At 56.2% G+C, this 15677-nt stretch overlaps 6 protein-coding genes across 6 annotated transcripts; 3 read left to right on the top strand and 3 right to left on the bottom strand.

Annotated features, from left to right (window-relative positions):
• Nucleotides 1–253: 253 nt before the first annotated feature.
• BKA78DRAFT_19180 (uncharacterized protein) lies at nucleotides 254–1635 on the bottom strand. The gene is made up of 3 exons (XM_066883591.1): nucleotides 1020–1635; nucleotides 612–943; nucleotides 254–473 (listed from the first exon to the last, which is right to left on the bottom strand). Exons 1-3 carry the CDS (start codon nucleotides 1239–1241, stop codon nucleotides 260–262), a joined length of 768 nt encoding a protein of 255 aa, XP_066749768.1. The 5' UTR covers nucleotides 1242–1635; the 3' UTR covers nucleotides 254–259.
• Nucleotides 1636–2834: 1199 nt separating this feature from the next.
• BKA78DRAFT_244916 (allophanate hydrolase subunit 2-domain-containing protein) lies at nucleotides 2835–6736 on the top strand (the record flags this gene model as incomplete). The annotated part of the gene is made up of 4 exons (XM_066884078.1): nucleotides 2835–2882; nucleotides 2958–5411; nucleotides 5455–6445; nucleotides 6495–6736. The coding sequence occupies 4 exons, from the start codon at nucleotides 2835–2837 to the stop codon at nucleotides 6734–6736; spliced, it is 3735 nt and encodes a 1244-aa protein (XP_066749767.1).
• A 1263-nt stretch (nucleotides 6737–7999) lies between these two features.
• Nucleotides 8000–8912, bottom strand: BKA78DRAFT_19173 (uncharacterized protein). The gene has a single exon (XM_066883588.1). It carries the CDS (start codon nucleotides 8750–8752, stop codon nucleotides 8246–8248), a length of 507 nt encoding a protein of 168 aa, XP_066749766.1. The 5' UTR covers nucleotides 8753–8912; the 3' UTR covers nucleotides 8000–8245.
• On the top strand, nucleotides 8913–9806 carry BKA78DRAFT_19132 (uncharacterized protein). Its single transcript, XM_066883582.1, has 2 exons — nucleotides 8913–8986; nucleotides 9041–9806. The coding sequence occupies exon 2, from the start codon at nucleotides 9126–9128 to the stop codon at nucleotides 9654–9656; it is 531 nt and encodes a 176-aa protein (XP_066749765.1). The 5' UTR covers nucleotides 8913–8986; nucleotides 9041–9125; the 3' UTR covers nucleotides 9657–9806.
• Nucleotides 9807–11856: 2050 nt separating this feature from the next.
• BKA78DRAFT_303428 (WLM domain-containing protein) lies at nucleotides 11857–13300 on the top strand. The gene has a single exon (XM_066887540.1). It carries the CDS (start codon nucleotides 11907–11909, stop codon nucleotides 13230–13232), a length of 1326 nt encoding a protein of 441 aa, XP_066749764.1. The 5' UTR covers nucleotides 11857–11906; the 3' UTR covers nucleotides 13233–13300.
• A 102-nt stretch (nucleotides 13301–13402) lies between these two features.
• Nucleotides 13403–15278, bottom strand: BKA78DRAFT_19074 (aminotransferase class-III-domain-containing protein). The gene is made up of 2 exons (XM_066883569.1): nucleotides 14828–15278; nucleotides 13403–14779 (listed from the first exon to the last, which is right to left on the bottom strand). Exons 1-2 carry the CDS (start codon nucleotides 15142–15144, stop codon nucleotides 13573–13575), a joined length of 1524 nt encoding a protein of 507 aa, XP_066749763.1. The 5' UTR covers nucleotides 15145–15278; the 3' UTR covers nucleotides 13403–13572.
• Nucleotides 15279–15677: the final 399 nt, after the last annotated feature.

The following is a 15677-nucleotide window of genomic DNA, read 5'->3' as shown; positions in this document are numbered from 1 at the left end:
TCAATCTTTCTGCTCCTTTGGCTTTTGGATGGTCCAGTACTCTTCTGGTTGCCGCGAACTCGAATACTGCCCGTACCTCTCTTTCGCTGCTAGGACTTCGAGGCTTCATTTCAACATATCCCAAGGTGCTCGAATGCTCCTTGTCCCTCCATTCCTCTCAAGCCGCTTCATTCAATTTTTCTTCTTCTTTCTCCGTCAAAAGCGCCACCAGCTCTTTAACCTCCTCCCCTGGCCCCCTTCATCCTGATTCACACCCCACCTATTTCGCGGGGAACTTCTCCTTGTTCCACTTGTCAATGATGTCGCGGGCCTGCTTGACAATGTCGACGCAGCCGGGCGAGTCCGAGTGGCAGCAGAGCGAGACCTGGTAGCCGCCGAGCGGCAGCTGGACCGTTTCGCCCGTCACGGCCGTCACGCTGCCCTCGTGCACCTGCTGCGTGATGTGCGCTTGGCTGTCGGCGGGCGCCCATGCCCTGCAAATGTTCAAGTCAGTAAAAAGTGGTCTTGTTGGATCCGCCAAGTTTTCGATTCAAATCCAACGACGACTGGCTCCGCCGCCGTCTCCTGATCACTCCCTTCGCGCACACAAGACAGGACATCAATCAACTCACTTCTTGACGCGATCAATGACCAAACTGCCATCCTTCCTATACTTGACGTCGCCGTAAATCTCGGCGACAAACGGCACGCCGAGCTCGCGCGCCACCTCCTCCTGCTTGGTGCCGGCGAGCCCAAACACGGGGATGCCTTTGGGCACGGCGCTGTAGACGGCCCTGCACAGCTCGGCGTCGCGCGCGATCATGCCGTACAGGATGCCGTGCGGCTTGACGTGGTGCAGCGGCACGTTTTCGGCCGCCAGGAAGGCCTGCAGCGCCCCGATTTGGTACAGCACAATGGCGTGCAGCTCGTCGGGTTGCATGGCGATTTCGCGGCGGCCGAAGCCCTGGGGGTGGGAGTCAGTTTTGCGTTCAATGCCATGTGTTTATGTTTTGGTTTGGTTGGTTGGTGGGTGTACGCACCTGGATGTCGGGCAGCCCCGGATGCGCGCCGACCTTGACGCCGTGCTTCTTGCACAGCGCGACGGTCTTGGCCATGATGAGCGGGTCGCCGGCGTGGAAGCCGCACGCGACGTTGGCGTGGTCGATGAGCGGGATCAGCTCCTCGTCCGGCCCGCACTTGTAGTTGCCGTAGCCTTCGCCCAGGTCCACGTTGATGGCGATGGGATGCGACGAGGGAGGCATCGTGCTGTGTGTGGTTGCTGTGGTTGGAGGAAAAAGATACTTGATTTGGTATTGGGTATCTTGGTTTAGTGAGGGTCGCTGGGTCGTTAGGGGGCGCGCAGGAGGTCTGGTGTTGAAGGGATGGTGTTGGGTTTGCGGCACTGGTTTTTGGATGAACGGAAGATGGTTGGGCGAATTGATGGCATTTGTCAGTATATACCGTCTCCAACTTGCCGCGTCGCCCTATCCGTCCATCAACAAGCGTCGAATTTACATATCCTCCGGTCCACAGCACTGGAACAATAGCTAGACAAGGTACCTCAAGGTATCGCAGTCAGAAGTGGGGTCCTCTTCCTTTGCCCAAATCCAATTATTCACCGCAGTCGATCGATTGGAGAAAGGATGTGACGAAGCAGGGATGCCGCAAGCCGAAGTCGAGATAAAGTCAAAAACCCGCGCGACAACAGCGGGGTGGGTAACGAGGTGCCCGTGGGAAAGGTAGGTACGAGGTGCGGTTGGTAGGAGGGAGGGGTAGACGACGAGACGGTGGCTGCATGGTGGCTCAAGCTCAAGCTCCCCCACCTACAATCCCATTCGGTTTCGAGAGGGAGAGGATGGGAAAACGCGGGCACTGTCAACCTCGAAATACGTCGGCAACAAGGTAGCCAGCCTTATCGCGACCCCATTGTCGACTGTAATCGTTGCGGTGCCCGCGTCTTTTGGATGCCAAAGATGAATGCTCGCCGCGAGGTCTTGGAGTTGCGTCCAGTCATCCGCTGCAAAATCTTCCATCTGCCGTTGGCTGAACATCAACGACATTGCGCAGAACATGCAGGCGAGTCGAAGAAAACCAGGGACCAAACTGGCATTCCAATTCTTCCCGCCCGCCTCGTTCGAAGCTTGATCCCTGCTCTTTCTTCCTTACCCCTCCCCTGATACGGGTATATCGCGCTGGCCCCCCGCAATTGATATGACTTGCGCTCCACAAACGTACCTTCAGACCATTCCATCGCGTGCGAGCGGGGTCGCCTGCTTTGGTTACCGATGATGGAACTCATGTTAACTGATAGATGATCGGGAGCAACGTCCGACCCAAAACGGCCGGGTGTTGCGCTAGGTGTGAAGAACCCGACTCGCGAACAGCAAGGTGCCGTCGCCGTGTACAGGAAGGTACCGCGCCAACCAAAGCATGGATATCGCGCCCAGATTGCTTGCTGGGCTACTGGGCCGTCGCGCCGCGGGGTCGCCATTAGTCGCGCGTCATTTGGTTATCGCGATATCTACACAAGAGAGCGAGGCTATGCTGGTCTTGACACTGTCGTTTGGCTGATTAGGCACTGGTTCCATATTCGTCTGGCGTTGATATTTCTTCCTAGAGCGCCACTCATCCCAGAGGTTTTGCTTGTGACCTGGTATCTGGATTTCCTTCGCGCATCATTGACATCCCCCGGACGGACGGAAAAACGGTTTGCGCCTAGAGGCTCCTTTCTGCTGCTGTCATTGCCGTTGGATACAGGCTCATTGATCTCGCTGGTTTCACGTGGCATTCTTGCTTGTTCAAGATTTTGGGTTAGTTGTCGCTGGTCGCGGCCACTTACTCGGAGGATAGCCAAGATGGAGGCCATCAAGACGTTGCTAATAGCCAATCGAGGCGAGATTGCGGTAAGTAACAAGAAATTCACAGGAGCGCAATGAACCTACCTTTGCCCAGGAAACCGAAGCTGAACCTACCTTCAGGTCCGCATCATCCGCACCGCCAAACAACACAACATCAAGACCATCGCCATATACTCGACCGCCGACGCCGCCTCACTGCACGTATCGCTCGCAGACACCGCCGTCCTACTTCCATCGTCTTCGCCCAGCACTGCATACACCGACACAGAGGCCATAATCGACATTGCGCGCAGCCACAAAGCCGATGCCATCATCCCGGGCTATGGCTTTCTCTCTGAAAACGCCGCGTTTGCGCGCGCCGTCGCTGCCGCAGGCATCACTTGGGTTGGGCCTGGGCCGGAAGCAATCGAGGCATTTGGCGTCAAGCACGTTGCGCGCGAGCTTGCTCGTGCTGCGGGCGTGCCCATCGTGCCTGGGTCGCAAGGCCTGGTGCAAGATGCGGACGAGGCGGCGAGAGTGGCGCATGAGCTGGGCTTCCCCATCATGCTCAAGGCGACGGGAGGAGGCGGCGGCATGGGGCTGGTGACGTGCGCGAATGAGGACGAAGTTAGGAAAGGGTTCGCAGTCGTACGAAGCAGAGGCGAGACGCTCTTTAAAGAGGGCGGTGTCTTCTTGGAGCGCTTCTATGCCGAGAGCAGACATGTTGAGGTTCAGGTGTTTGGCAATGGCAAGGGGCAGGCGGTGCATTTTGGCGAGCGCGAGTGCTCAATTCAGCGGAGACATCAAAAGGTTGTCGAAGAATGCCCAAGTCCCTTTGTCGAGAAGAGACCCGAGTTGAGGGAGAAGCTTGGAAGCGCTGCTGTGCTACTCGCCGAATCAATCAAGTACGGGTCTGCAGGAACGGTTGAGTTTTTGGTCGATGACAAGACGGGCGACTTTTTCTTCCTTGAGATGAACACCAGACTGCAGGTCGAGCACGGTATTACGGAGCTGTGTTACGGCGTCGACCTCGTTGAGATGATGCTGAAGCAAGCCGATGCCGAAAGAGCTGGGAAAGGTGGTTTCGAGGCAGAGTACTTGAAGAGCTTGCAGCCCTCCGGCCCAAAGGGGTCAGCCATCGAGGTCAGAGTCTACGCAGAGAATCCAGTGCGAGAGTACGCACCCAGCCCCGGTCTCCTGCAAGAGGTCAGCTGGAAGGAGGTGCCTGGGACAAGAATCGACACTTGGGTTTTTACAGGGGCGCGGATAACACCCAACTACGACCCCCTGATCGCCAAAGCAATGGTCCACGCCCCCTCGCGCGAAGAAGCCATTTCAAAACTCCAGCAGGTCCTTTCGGGCTCCAAAATCTGCGGACCACCAACCAACCTGGAATTTCTCGAAGCCATCATCAGCGATGCCAACTTCAAATCTGGTAACACGCTGACCAGCTTCCTCAAGAACTTCTCTTTTGCACCGCACGCAATCGACGTCATCTCAGCCGGCGCGTATACGCTTGTCCAAGATCTTCCCGCGCGGCCCGCCGTGGGCAAGGGAATACCGCACTCTGGACCCATGGACCCGCTGTCATTCCAGATTGCCAACCTGCTCGTGGGTAATCCGCGCGGCAAAGAAGGACTGGAAATAACGCTCAGCGGACCCGAACTGCGCTTCATTGGCCCAGCTGTTGTGGCTCTCTGCGGTGCGCCCATGGAGGCGACACTTGATGGCGCGCCCTTTCCCATGTGGACGCGCAAGTCCATTGCCGCGGGCCAGAAGCTAAAGATTGGCAAGACAACTGGCGGCGGCTGTCGCTCGTACCTCGCCATCTATGGCGGTCTCCCTGGCGTGGCAGAGTACTTTGGCTCCAAGAGCACGTCGCCGTCTGTCGGTCTAGGTGGATACCAAGGTCGAGCGCTTGCCCCTGGCGACTTTTTGCAGATAGCACGCGAGATTCCTAAAGAGCTTTCAACGCAGGAGGTTAGCATCCCGGAGCACCTGCAGCCTATCTTCACCAACGACTGGAAAATCAAGGCCATGTCGGGCCCACACGACGAGGGGTACCTCACGCCTGAGGACATTGAGATGATTTACTCGACCGTCTGGAAGGTGTCGCACAATGCAAGCCGCACTGGAATCCGCCTGGTAGGCCCCATACCCAAGTGGGCGCGCAAGGACGGTGGCGAGGGCGGCGCCCATCCGAGCAACCTCGTTGAGTATGGATACCCGATCGGCACGCTCAACTGGACCGGCGACGACCCGTGCATCTTTCCCGTCGACTGCCCGAACTTTGGCGGTTTCGTGTCGTCGACAACAGTCGTGCGCGGTGACTGGTGGAAATTAGGCCAAATCAAGGCGGGAAACAAGATGCAGTATGAAAGGGTGTCGTTGGAAGATGCCTTGGAGCTGCGGGCGAGGCTAGAGAAATTCCTCTCAGGTTTGGAGCAAGCTGTGAAGAGTGGCGGCAAGTTTGATCAAGTCGAGCCTTTTGATGCCCATAGCCAGGCGCCGTCGACGGCAAAGGGGGCCTGGGGTAAGGGTGTGCTGTGGCATAGGCCTCAGGAAGGAAATCTGCCGGCAGTGACTTATCGTCAGGTAAGACAACCAGCAATCCAAACGAACAAGACTGACTTTGCAGGGTGGCGACGACCACATGATGGTCGAATATGGCAACCAGAACTTCGACCTCAACCATCGCAGCCGCGTCACAAAACTCGAAACCTTGCTGCGCGACACAAGCAAGATACCGGCCTGGCTGAAAGACTCGCTCATCACCACCATGGGCTGCTGCACGACCCTAACCCTCTACTACGACGGGGCCAAGCTGCCGCGGGACCAGCTCATTTCACAGCTCCAGGAATTTGAGTCGCAGTTGGGTGACCTCTCAACGACCAAGATCCCCTGCCGACGCTTTAAGCTGCCCATCACCTTTTCCAGCCCCGAACAACGCGAAGCTGTGGCGCGGTACATGGAGACACAGCGGCCGCATGCGCCATATCTTCCTGACAATCTTGCGTTTGTGGCGCGCAACAACGGCCTCGAGCCGCAGGACTTGGTCAAGACGTATCTGACGGGCACGTTTGTCGCTGTCTGCGTTGGCTTCTATTGCGGCAACACAGTGTGCCTGCCTGCCGATCCAAGGCAACGCATGAATTGCCCCAAGCAGAACCCATCCCGCGTCTACACGCCGGCCGGCACGGTGTCGTGGGGCGGCTCGTGCATGAGCTTGTACCCGGTCGACAGCCCCGGCGGATACCAAATGACGGGACGCACGGTGCCGAGCTTTGACTCGTTCGGATGGCGTAAGGGACTGAATCCAAAGCGGCCGTGGGTCTTTGCCGATTGGGATCTCTTGCAATATCACGAAGTGGACGAGGAAGAGATGGGGCGCATTCTCGCCAAGTGGGAGGCTGGGCTGTACGAGTGGGAGTGGGAGGAGGTCTTGTTCGATGTCGCAGAACACAATGAGTTGCTGAAGGCGACGAAGGATGAAGTGGCGACCGTCAGGCAGAGGCAGCGCGATGCGAACGCGAAGATGATGAAGGCGGAACAAGAGAGCTTGGCCAAGTGGAGGGAAGAGAAGAGCAAAGTCGGCCTCGACAAGGGGACGGTCGACAAATTACTGGATGGTATGTCTTTTCCCATCTCTTGCACCTGTTGGTTTCTAACCTGCCGCAGACCCGGCCATAATCCCCATCGAAGCGCCAGTCGATGCAAATGTTTGGAAAGTCGAAGTCTCGGATGGCGACAAGCTTGAGCCCAACCACCTCATTTCAATTCTCGAAGCAATGAAGCTCGAAATTGCCGTGCGGGTACCGGATGACGTCACGGCCGGGGCAAAGATTGAAAAGGTGTTGGTGAAGCCCGGAGAGACGGTAAGTGCAGGAGCCAAGATTGCGCTTGTGCGAAGAGGATCATAGAAGAAAGGGATCAACCCAGACGAGGCTGGTTGAGTGAGGGGAAGTCCTGGGTTTTGGGCTTCTTGGCTAGAGCTTGATTGGCCGGCGGACTTCCTCGTTTGGCATCTGCAGGTGAATGATGCAAAGTGCTTGTTTTTCTTTTTGGTCTTGGTAAACACCTTCCAGTTATGCCATTTCAGCGATGGAATGCAATCGAGTCCACCGGTCACGGCTAGAGCTGGGATGTTGGAATTCTGACGTTGCATCGTGAGCTGTGGGATTTCACCTTTGTGAAGATGATTTCCGCGGATGATTTTCTTCTGAGTCTGTGACTCCACTGTGCAGGCCTCTGTAGCAGCACAAAGGCGCGAGCAAACATGTGCTCCATTGGGCAGACGCTCCTTGACGCAAGTAGAGATTACCAACACAAAGGCGACGGGTGGCTGAGGTGAGCGAGGCGATGCGAGTGATGCGCGTGGGCCAACCCGACTCCCGAGACCCGAGGGCCTGTCACCTCAGCGGCTGAGATCGACAAGGCGGACTGAGTGGTCAAAGAGCAAGCAATAGTGGCAGAGCGGCAACATTATTGAGACGCTCTGACGACGAGGAAAAAACAAAGAGCTTTCAGACGGACGCATCACCGACGCGCGGTCGGGTTTCCGGGTTTCCCGTGTGTCTGTCTGTGGCTCGGTCGGTGCCGGAGCAGAGGGAGGGAGAGAGGGGGATCGTCATCTGGTCCGTTGGCCCATTGCTATTTGCCCGTCGTGTGATACGAGTACGGAATTGGCGGAGCTGGTTGTTGCCTGTGAGGGTGGCTGGACCGAATGCGAGGAAGCTGTCAGAGAGGAAGGGAGAGAGAGACAGAGAGATTCCTTCGAAAGATGTTTGAGGCCAGCGACTGGTTCTGTAGCACTGGGGCAGGCTGGCGGGTTTTTGGGTGCCGTCTTGGCAACGGCAAGCCACTTGTTGCCGCGAGACTTTGTTTGCAGTGCACGCTGTGGATGGTGTTGTGTGGTTTTCAAAGAGGAGAGGGATGAGTTGGCGTGTGGTTGACAGGTGAGTGAGATTTGCCGTTTCCAACGGTCGACTAGCGGCTTCGGGTCCCTCGTCCCAAAGTCAATTCCAACCTCGACATCATTTTCAAAAGTCGTACAGACTCCTACATCCGCTCAGGCCCTCTCGTCCGCCGTGCATCTCACCTTATCTCCGAGTCCGAGCAGCCAGCCTTTGGGCTTTGACGCGGTTGGTGGCTTGGAAAGGTGAACACAGCGTGCTGCGGCCACGTCGGGGAGAATGAATGCCTGTCCTGATCATGACGAAGCGGCTTTGGGTCCGCCGGCGCAATGGCCAATTTGGTGAGTTGAATCGGGTCGGGGGACGCGGGGGCGATGAGTGGTGCTAATTGAGAGTGGACGCAGCAAGGCAAGAGGTCGCGTGCCCTTGTAGGACCTGGCAGCACTCAGCAGACGAGCGAGCACGCACTACGACTTTGAAGCAAACCCCCGCCCGCTACTGTACAATACAGCCTAGCTACATGGCCGACACGGCTACCGGTATCGACTCGCAGCGCATCGGATGCAATGTTTTCCTCTTGGCTGGGCTCTCGGCGGCCGCCGTCAGCCAACGTACGCTCCGCTCCACGCGACCTCTTGCCTGCTTAGTATGTCGCTTGCGCAGCCTGCCTTGCCCTGGCTGTCTCTTGCCATCCAAGCTTAAACCTGCCCTACCATTATGGCCCCACCGCCCACAGCCAGTCTCTCTTTCATAATAAACACCAGCAGCCCTGCTTCTCTTTTCCTTCTCCTCTGCTTTCTGCTTTCGGTATTCATCATCCCCCCATGTACCAAATCTCCACCACCCCCTCCACATCCGCCTGTCCATTTTCCTCATAGCGCCGCAAACACCTTGCCTACTCTGTTGTTTCCATTTCTGTGTACATATTGCACACCTCCCTCTCTCTCGCCCTTGATACACTCTGGCCGCCACGTCCCCTGCGGCCGCGTCACCCACCCACCCGTGCGACCCTTGAGAATACATAATCCCTAGACTGTTGTCTCCTTCCCCTCCACGAGCCCTTGGCCACCATGAGGTTCTTGCGTCTATTCACCTCGGCTGCCGTCGCGGGCACCGTGTCAGCATCAGCCATCCCCGCGCCTGCAAACCATGGAGAAAAGCATACACATGTACGGCGCGAAGATACAAAATACTTTCGTACGTTCACTTCTAGCCTTACCTGGCCTGCATCATCTAACACAACGTAGACGAACCAGGGTAAGTTGGCATGCGTTGACGTTGCTCGCCCATCAAGTCTGACACAAAAATCAGCGGCAGCGAGATCCTTGGCCATTATGACCTGCGATATTTCAAGGGCCAAGACAGCTACGAGGATCGACTCCTTACGCTTCGCCACATGACGCGGGCGTACCTTAACTGGTTCCAGGACCACGGCCTGGAGACGTGGATAGCGCACGGCACGCTGCTTGGCTGGTGGTGGAGCGGCGGCCTGCTGCCGTGGGACTGGGACGTCGACACGCAGGTGGCCGACTCGACCCTCGCACACCTCGCCCAAAACTACAACATGACGCGCTGGCCCTACGAGTCGGACATGGACGACGGCATCAAACGCGAGTACCTCCTAGACGTTAATCCAAACTCCGTGGAGCGAGTCCGCGGCGACGGCAACAACCTTATTGATGCTCGGTGGATCGATACGAGCAACGGTCTTTACATCGACATTACTGGTCTCAGTGAGACCCAGCCAGACGAAAATCCCGGGATCTGGAGTTGTAAAAACGATCACAGATATCGGACGAGGGATTTATTTCCACTGCGACCGACATCGTTTGAGGGCGTTCCTGCCTGGGTGCCCTTCAACTACGGCAACATTTTGACAGAAGAGTACAATAACAAAGCCCTGACACTTGAGGAATACGAAGGGTAAGCCCATCGGAATGCTAGAAAATCACACACTGACAGACTGACAGTCATCGGTGGGACCAAAAAACATTTCAGTGGGTCAAAATGGAACAGGAAGAGAAGCCGACCTCCTGATGTGATTGATGTACATTTGCATGATTGTTTATGGGTTCTGTTTTTTCTCAGATGTTTAGCATGATACCCCAGGCAGGCGTCTGCCGAGCGACTGCATCTGTTGGCATTGCATTAGCCGTGGAAGCATGCATAGCGACTGCCATTTCTGTCAATTTCCTTGTATACACAGCATATCAATCAAAAGTTGGACATGGAACTTGGAGGTGAGGTTCGGTTCGGTTCCCAAGTGCAATTTGACAACATTCAATGTGGACCACCGGACAGAGCACAAAATCTCGCCAAGTCCGTGGACCATGCCCTGACAACTCCCTGTCTCCTGCTTTCAAACACAGAAGATCCCAAGCCTCGCGAACCTAAAACGTTTGATCACTCCTTGTACTGCTCCGTTGGAACCTTGACAAATTCTTATCCTCAACTAAGCTCCCCGGCAGCCAAAATGCACGCCGACATCCACTTCGAATTCTCTCGTCCCAACTCCGGGCCCCAACCACTCTCATCCAGATCCCACCACCCACGATGACTCAACACCACCAGCCTAGCATCTCGCTACCACGCATCAAAACGCCTCGCTACCAAGCAACAAAACGACAAGCAAAAAAGTTTGCAGCAGTTGGGCTGACTAGGATTTGAACCTAGAACTTGCCGCGGACCCGAAGAGGTGGATGTCCGTCGACGACACGTGTTTTCCTCTATATACACACTGCCAGCCCTTGGACTATGTTGCCGCTGTTGTTGGAGAGATGACTGGAGACATGTATTTATATAGATGGGAAAAAATCGTGAAATTTCGGGGTGGAGTTTAGCCGTGTGAGTCGCGTGGTTTTGAACGGCAGATGGGACGCCGCGAAGCGAGCAAGTGGCGCTGATGCGCTATATTGTGATTTGCGTCGTGTGGATTTGAGGTTGACCAAGTTACCCGATTAGGCAATTTCTACATGTACTGCGAGTTTCCGTGCTTTTGATAGCAATCAAGGAATGATCAATGAATCAATGAAACCAGGACTCTATAATTTCGATGCTTTTGTGATTCAACATAGAAGAACTTCGAGAAAAGCCAATCCTCAGAAGTGCTGCGCATGTCAGCCAAATATCTTGTCCGGGAAACAATGCTTTTCCTCTTTACTTTTTTGAACTTGTTTTCGATGATGGCTCAAGTCACGCAATGTCGCAATCCTAATGGTCGGCAATTTTGATCCAAGTGAAAGTATTGCAGCGGTCGGACCCGCGCTGCTCCTGGAGCTGGCATGGTTCGCCCCGTCTTCGAGCACGCGAAAACTTCAAGCTTTATTTGTGCAGATGTGTCTGATACCTCCCTGTGCAGTCCCGCCGTGCCGATTTGAGTATCGCCATCATGAGTGGACAGACGCATGATCACTCCTTGTGTCTTCGCTTGCGAACAGATAGACATTCCCGACTGTCCTGTTGGCAAGATTGCGAGCACTCACTCCGACTCAAACCTCTGCTACCATTGCCTGGACTTTCGGAGTTGCCAAAACATCGACTTGCTCCTTTTGGAGATCCTACCAACATCTTGCCAACATGTATCTCCAGCCAAAATTCCACAGACGCTTAAAGTCACGAGAATCCGCCCTCCCTCCCCTTTCAGTCAAACTGCTTATACCCATTATCTCCGGTCAATTATTTCTCTAGACGTTTGAAGTTGCGAAAACCTGACCTTTCACTTGGGACACGCTTCTTATGTCCATTATCTCCGGCCAAAATTATTTCTCTAGACGTTTGAAGTGCAATGAGACTTCCCTTTTCGGACATGTCAACCTCTTGCCCATGTCTCTCTCTCCTATATTTTGCTAGTATCTCCGCCAAAACTCCTCCAGACGTTCGAAGTTGTAAAAACTAGACCTACCACATTTCGACATGTTGTCAAAATCCTGCAAACATCTACGACCAAATTCCTATGCCCTACTCGTCACGTTTCGATGCGCGTACGAATGCTCCTGATAGTTACAACAACTTGAAAAAGTAAACACTGAAAATCTTACAAGTGTCTATGTCTTTCTTTTTGTCAACATACTCAACAACAAAAATCCTAATATTGAAAGATCCTGAAAGTACTCCCTAACCCACGATGCTCAAGCTTCGGCCTACGCCACAAATCGGCGCCACAACGCCACCCGCGTTGATGACAAATGAGGTCATCGGAGACCGCACGGATGGAAGCCGGACGAACAACACGCTCGACATTATATCCTCCGTCCGTCAGCCGCCATGTTGCCTCCTCACGATATTCCCTTTCCTCGCGCATCTCCAACACGGCAGCCCCATGGCATCAAACGCTGAAGATTCGATGATTCTTGACCATGAGTCCGCAACTCCAAATCAACCAACAACGGCGTCCGACGACGAGCTCCTAGGAGATGATGTCGCAAACGACTCGACGGGCGAACATGGATCCTACGACGAGAACCCGCTCTACCATCCAGAACCAACCGCCGACTCCATCGCCATAACCCTCACGCACCACGGCACAAAACACACGCTGCACTTCGCCCCCAGCGCCACGCTCGCCGACCTCTCGTCCACCATCTCCACGCACCCATCCTTCCAACTCCCGCCAACCCACCAGAAGCTCCTGATATCGCCCAAGCCGGGCTTGATTAAACCGCCGCTGAAACCCGAGCACGCCGCCCTGCCCCTCTCCTCCCTGACCTCCCGCAAAATCCAACTCCTCGGCCACGCGCCCGCCGCCATCGCCGCCCTGCAAGACGCCGTGACGGCGGGAACGAACGCACACGAGGCACGCACAAACAGGAAGTACACCGTCGCGCCCGCCAAGCCTGCACCTACACGACAACGTTCCGCACAGGCGGCCGCCGACGCGCAATACACGTTCGGCGCGATCAAGCCACTCCCACACCTGCCGCGGCCGGAACGCAGCGCCGCGCTTCTCCACCAGCTGGCCGACGACGCGGGCATCCGCTCGGCGATGCGGACGCACAAGTTCCGGGTCGGGTTGCTGACGGAGATGGACCCGGCGGCGCACACGACGCACGAGTCGCGCACGCTGGGGCTGAACCGGAACAGGGGCGAGATCATCGAGCTGCGGCTGCGGACGGATGCGTACGATGGCTATCGCGACTACAAGACGATACGGCGGACGTTGTGCCATGAGTTGGCGCACAACGTGTGGGGAGAGCACGATCGCAACTTTTGGGATCTGTGCAGGGCGATTGAGCGCGAGGTGGAGCGGGCGGATTGGACGAGGGGAGGCAGAAAAGTGGGTGGAAGTGGTGGGGATGAGGTGTATGAGCCTCCACCGGATCCGGAGATGAGGGGGGATGCTGTTGATCATGGGGGTTGGACTGGGGGGACGTTTGTGCTGGGAGGAGGGGCGAGTGGGACGCTAAGTGTGGGGAGGGCAGATCCGGCGAGTCGGAGAGAGATGATGGCGAGGGCGGCAGAGGAGAGAGCAAGAAGAACAAGGCATGAGAAGGAGGGGGAGAAGTAGATTCATGGAATGTTCAGCTTGAAGAGACATTGAGGCAGACATCACAAAGCACGCAATTCACACCAACATCTCGTGTCCGAAAACTGTCATTGGATATCATTTTCCCATAGTCGGGAACCCATCCCTACCCTAAATACCATGCCATGATGCGTCCGTCGTGTTCATCCAGCTACGTTTTGCCAAACATGAAAAAGAAAAGGAAACGCCGAATGCTTTTGCAAAAGATCAAAGCCGCAGAGCAATTTTTTAAAGTCCGCCTTATGTGTGCAGGGGCAAAGCAAAAAGGCCATGGCAGCGAAAAAGGACGTAAGAATCGAAGGATATTAAGCGTCGAAACCGTTTATGCCTTGAAAATCTTCTCCAAGCCCTCGAGCAGAATGTCGGCGTGGTGCTTCTGGAAGATCAACATGGGGCGCAGGCGGACGGCGGCGGCACCGCTGCCACCAATGTTGATACCGAACGTCTTGGCCTTGGCCAGCACCTCGTCGCGGCGGGGGCTGTCCCAGGCAATGAAGGTGCCCTGACCCTTACCCCTGAGGCTCTGGATCTCGTTGGGGTACTTTTGCTGCAGCTGCTCAAGACCCTGGTAGAGGTAATCGCCAGTGATGGCGGTGTTCTCGACGAGGTTGAGGGCCTCAATCTCCTCGATGATGGCGCGGAAGAGAATGGCGCGAGCTGGGTCACCCATCCAGGTGTTGAACTGGCGGTAAGGCTTGTTGGGGCGCAGCTCGTTGTTGCCAAAGTAGTAGCCAGCAGTCTGAGCCTTCTTGGAGAAGGTGACCATGTCAGGGGGAGTGGGGAGGTCCCAGTGCTCGTGGGCCCAGAACTTGCCAGTGGCACCAACACCAGTCTGGACCTCGTCGACAATCATCAGCACGTTGTGCTTCTTGGTAATCTCACGGAGGCCGCGGAAGAAGGCGGGGGAAGCGTGGTTGTCACCGCCCTCGGACTGGACGGGCTCGATGATGATGGCGGCAGGGGGGTTGTGGTAGGTGGTGAGCAGGCGCTCAGTCTCCTCGAGGCAGCGCTTCTCCTCAACGGCGTTCTCTTCAGCGTACTGGTCGAGAGGGTACTTGCACATGGGGAAGGGGGCCTGAGGCCAGTCGAAGGCTGGGATGTCGAGCTTGTGAATGGGCTTGCTGCGGGTGGTGGAAAGCGAGCCAAACATGCGGCCGTGGAAGCCAGACTTGAAGGAGAGGATGGAAAAGTTGGGAGCGCCAGGAGCCTGGTTGTTCATCGAAGAGTTCATCTCCTCCTCGGTGAACTCGACGTGGGCACCACCACGCTGCTGTTGCCTCTTCCACATGAAAGCGGCCTTGAAAGCCAACTCGTTGGCGTCAGATCCAGACTGGCCGGTGAAGACTTGGTTGCAGCCCTTGGGCGCAACCTTGAGGATACCCGACTCGAGAATCTCGGCCCAGTCGTGTTGGGGGAAGTTGCCGAGGGCGGGGCGGTTGATGATGGCGCTGGCCATCTCGGGGGAGGTGGCGGCCTTGAGGAGAGTTGCGTTGTTGTAGCCAACGGGGATAGACGCAATCTGGGCGTAGCTGCGAAAGTTAGTCGGCATTTCTCAAGTTGTAAGGAGTCAAACTTACACATCGAGCAAAACGTTGCCGTCCAAGTCGGCAATGTAGTTGCCGGAGCTCGCACGGTAGTCGGCCATCATGTTCAGACTGCGCGTGTCAAAGACCTTCTCCAGGCGCTCAATGGCCGGCTTGGTCTGAGGACCGGGAATCTGGGTGCGGATGACGGGGCCGGTAGGCTCATTGCTGAAAAGCGAAGGCTCAGAGCCGTTGGTGGTGGCAGCAGCAGCGGCAGCAGTGGCATACTTCCGGCTGGGCGCAGCGACACGAGCGGACGCGCGCGCAACAGCGGGAGTAACCTTGGGAACGGAGCGGACAATGGAGGCCATGGTAACGGTGAGAGGGTGGAAAGAGAGGTGTGAGAGATTGTTGAAGCGGCGGGATGCCGTGGACGGAAGATGGGGGAGGTGGCGTTCCCCGCGTTGAGCTAGGACTGGGGCAAAGTTTGTTGGAGACTTTGCGCGGTACCGAGTGAGCAGGAGGAGAGCGAGGACACGATGATGAGATGATAGTACTTGAATCGAAACCGAGGGCGACGACGTTTATATCGCGAACGGGCAGGGTCGTGGTGTTTAGGTGGGGTCTTGCCCGCAACTATCAAATGTAGGGCGCGCAGGGGTGGCCGGCGAATCGACGCACGCCAAGGTCGCGCCCTTGACGCCGCGGGGGAAGCCTAGGCCGAGAGTGGGTACTGCATCCGAGCTGGAGGCGTTTACGGCGGTCTTCGCACACCAAACATGCCACGATAAGACGCCCTCTCCCGCAAAAAATTACCAAATCTTCTAGCCACGGCTGCTCGTCCGCCATACCGCCTGGAGTCCTAACGGCTCTCAAAGGCTCTCAAAAACACCTCCACCCCCGA

Source organism: Phyllosticta capitalensis, assembly GCF_038381095.1.
Source record: "Phyllosticta capitalensis strain CBS 128856 chromosome Unknown BKA78scaffold_1, whole genome shotgun sequence".
Classification (NCBI taxonomy): domain Eukaryota; kingdom Fungi; phylum Ascomycota; class Dothideomycetes; order Botryosphaeriales; family Phyllostictaceae; genus Phyllosticta; species Phyllosticta capitalensis.
Note: the sequence above shows the minus strand (reverse complement) of the source record. Positions and strands in the feature narration are given on the sequence as shown.

Excerpts from the sequence above, each read along its gene's own strand:
- BKA78DRAFT_19180 (XM_066883591.1), bottom strand. The coding sequence starts at position 1,241 with ATGCCTCCCTCGTCGCATCCCATCGCCATCAACGTGGACCTGGGCGAA. Across the intron at positions 944-1,019 it reads CGGGGCTGCCCGACATCCAG|GGCTTCGGCCGCCGCGAAAT; the intron begins GTGCGTACACCC and ends TCCCACCCCCAG. Across the intron at positions 474-611 it reads GTCATTGATCGCGTCAAGAA|GGCATGGGCGCCCGCCGACA; the intron begins GTGAGTTGATTG and ends GAACATTTGCAG.
- BKA78DRAFT_19074 (XM_066883569.1), bottom strand. The coding sequence starts at position 15,144 with ATGGCCTCCATTGTCCGCTCCGTTCCCAAGGTTACTCCCGCTGTTGCG. Across the intron at positions 14,780-14,827 it reads GGCAACGTTTTGCTCGATGT|CTACGCCCAGATTGCGTCTA; the intron begins GTAAGTTTGACT and ends TAACTTTCGCAG.
- BKA78DRAFT_19132 (XM_066883582.1), top strand. The coding sequence starts at position 9,126 with ATGACGCGGGCGTACCTTAACTGGTTCCAGGACCACGGCCTGGAGACG.
- BKA78DRAFT_303428 (XM_066887540.1), top strand. The coding sequence starts at position 11,907 with ATGACAAATGAGGTCATCGGAGACCGCACGGATGGAAGCCGGACGAAC.
- BKA78DRAFT_19173 (XM_066883588.1), bottom strand. The coding sequence starts at position 8,752 with ATGTATTCTCAAGGGTCGCACGGGTGGGTGGGTGACGCGGCCGCAGGG.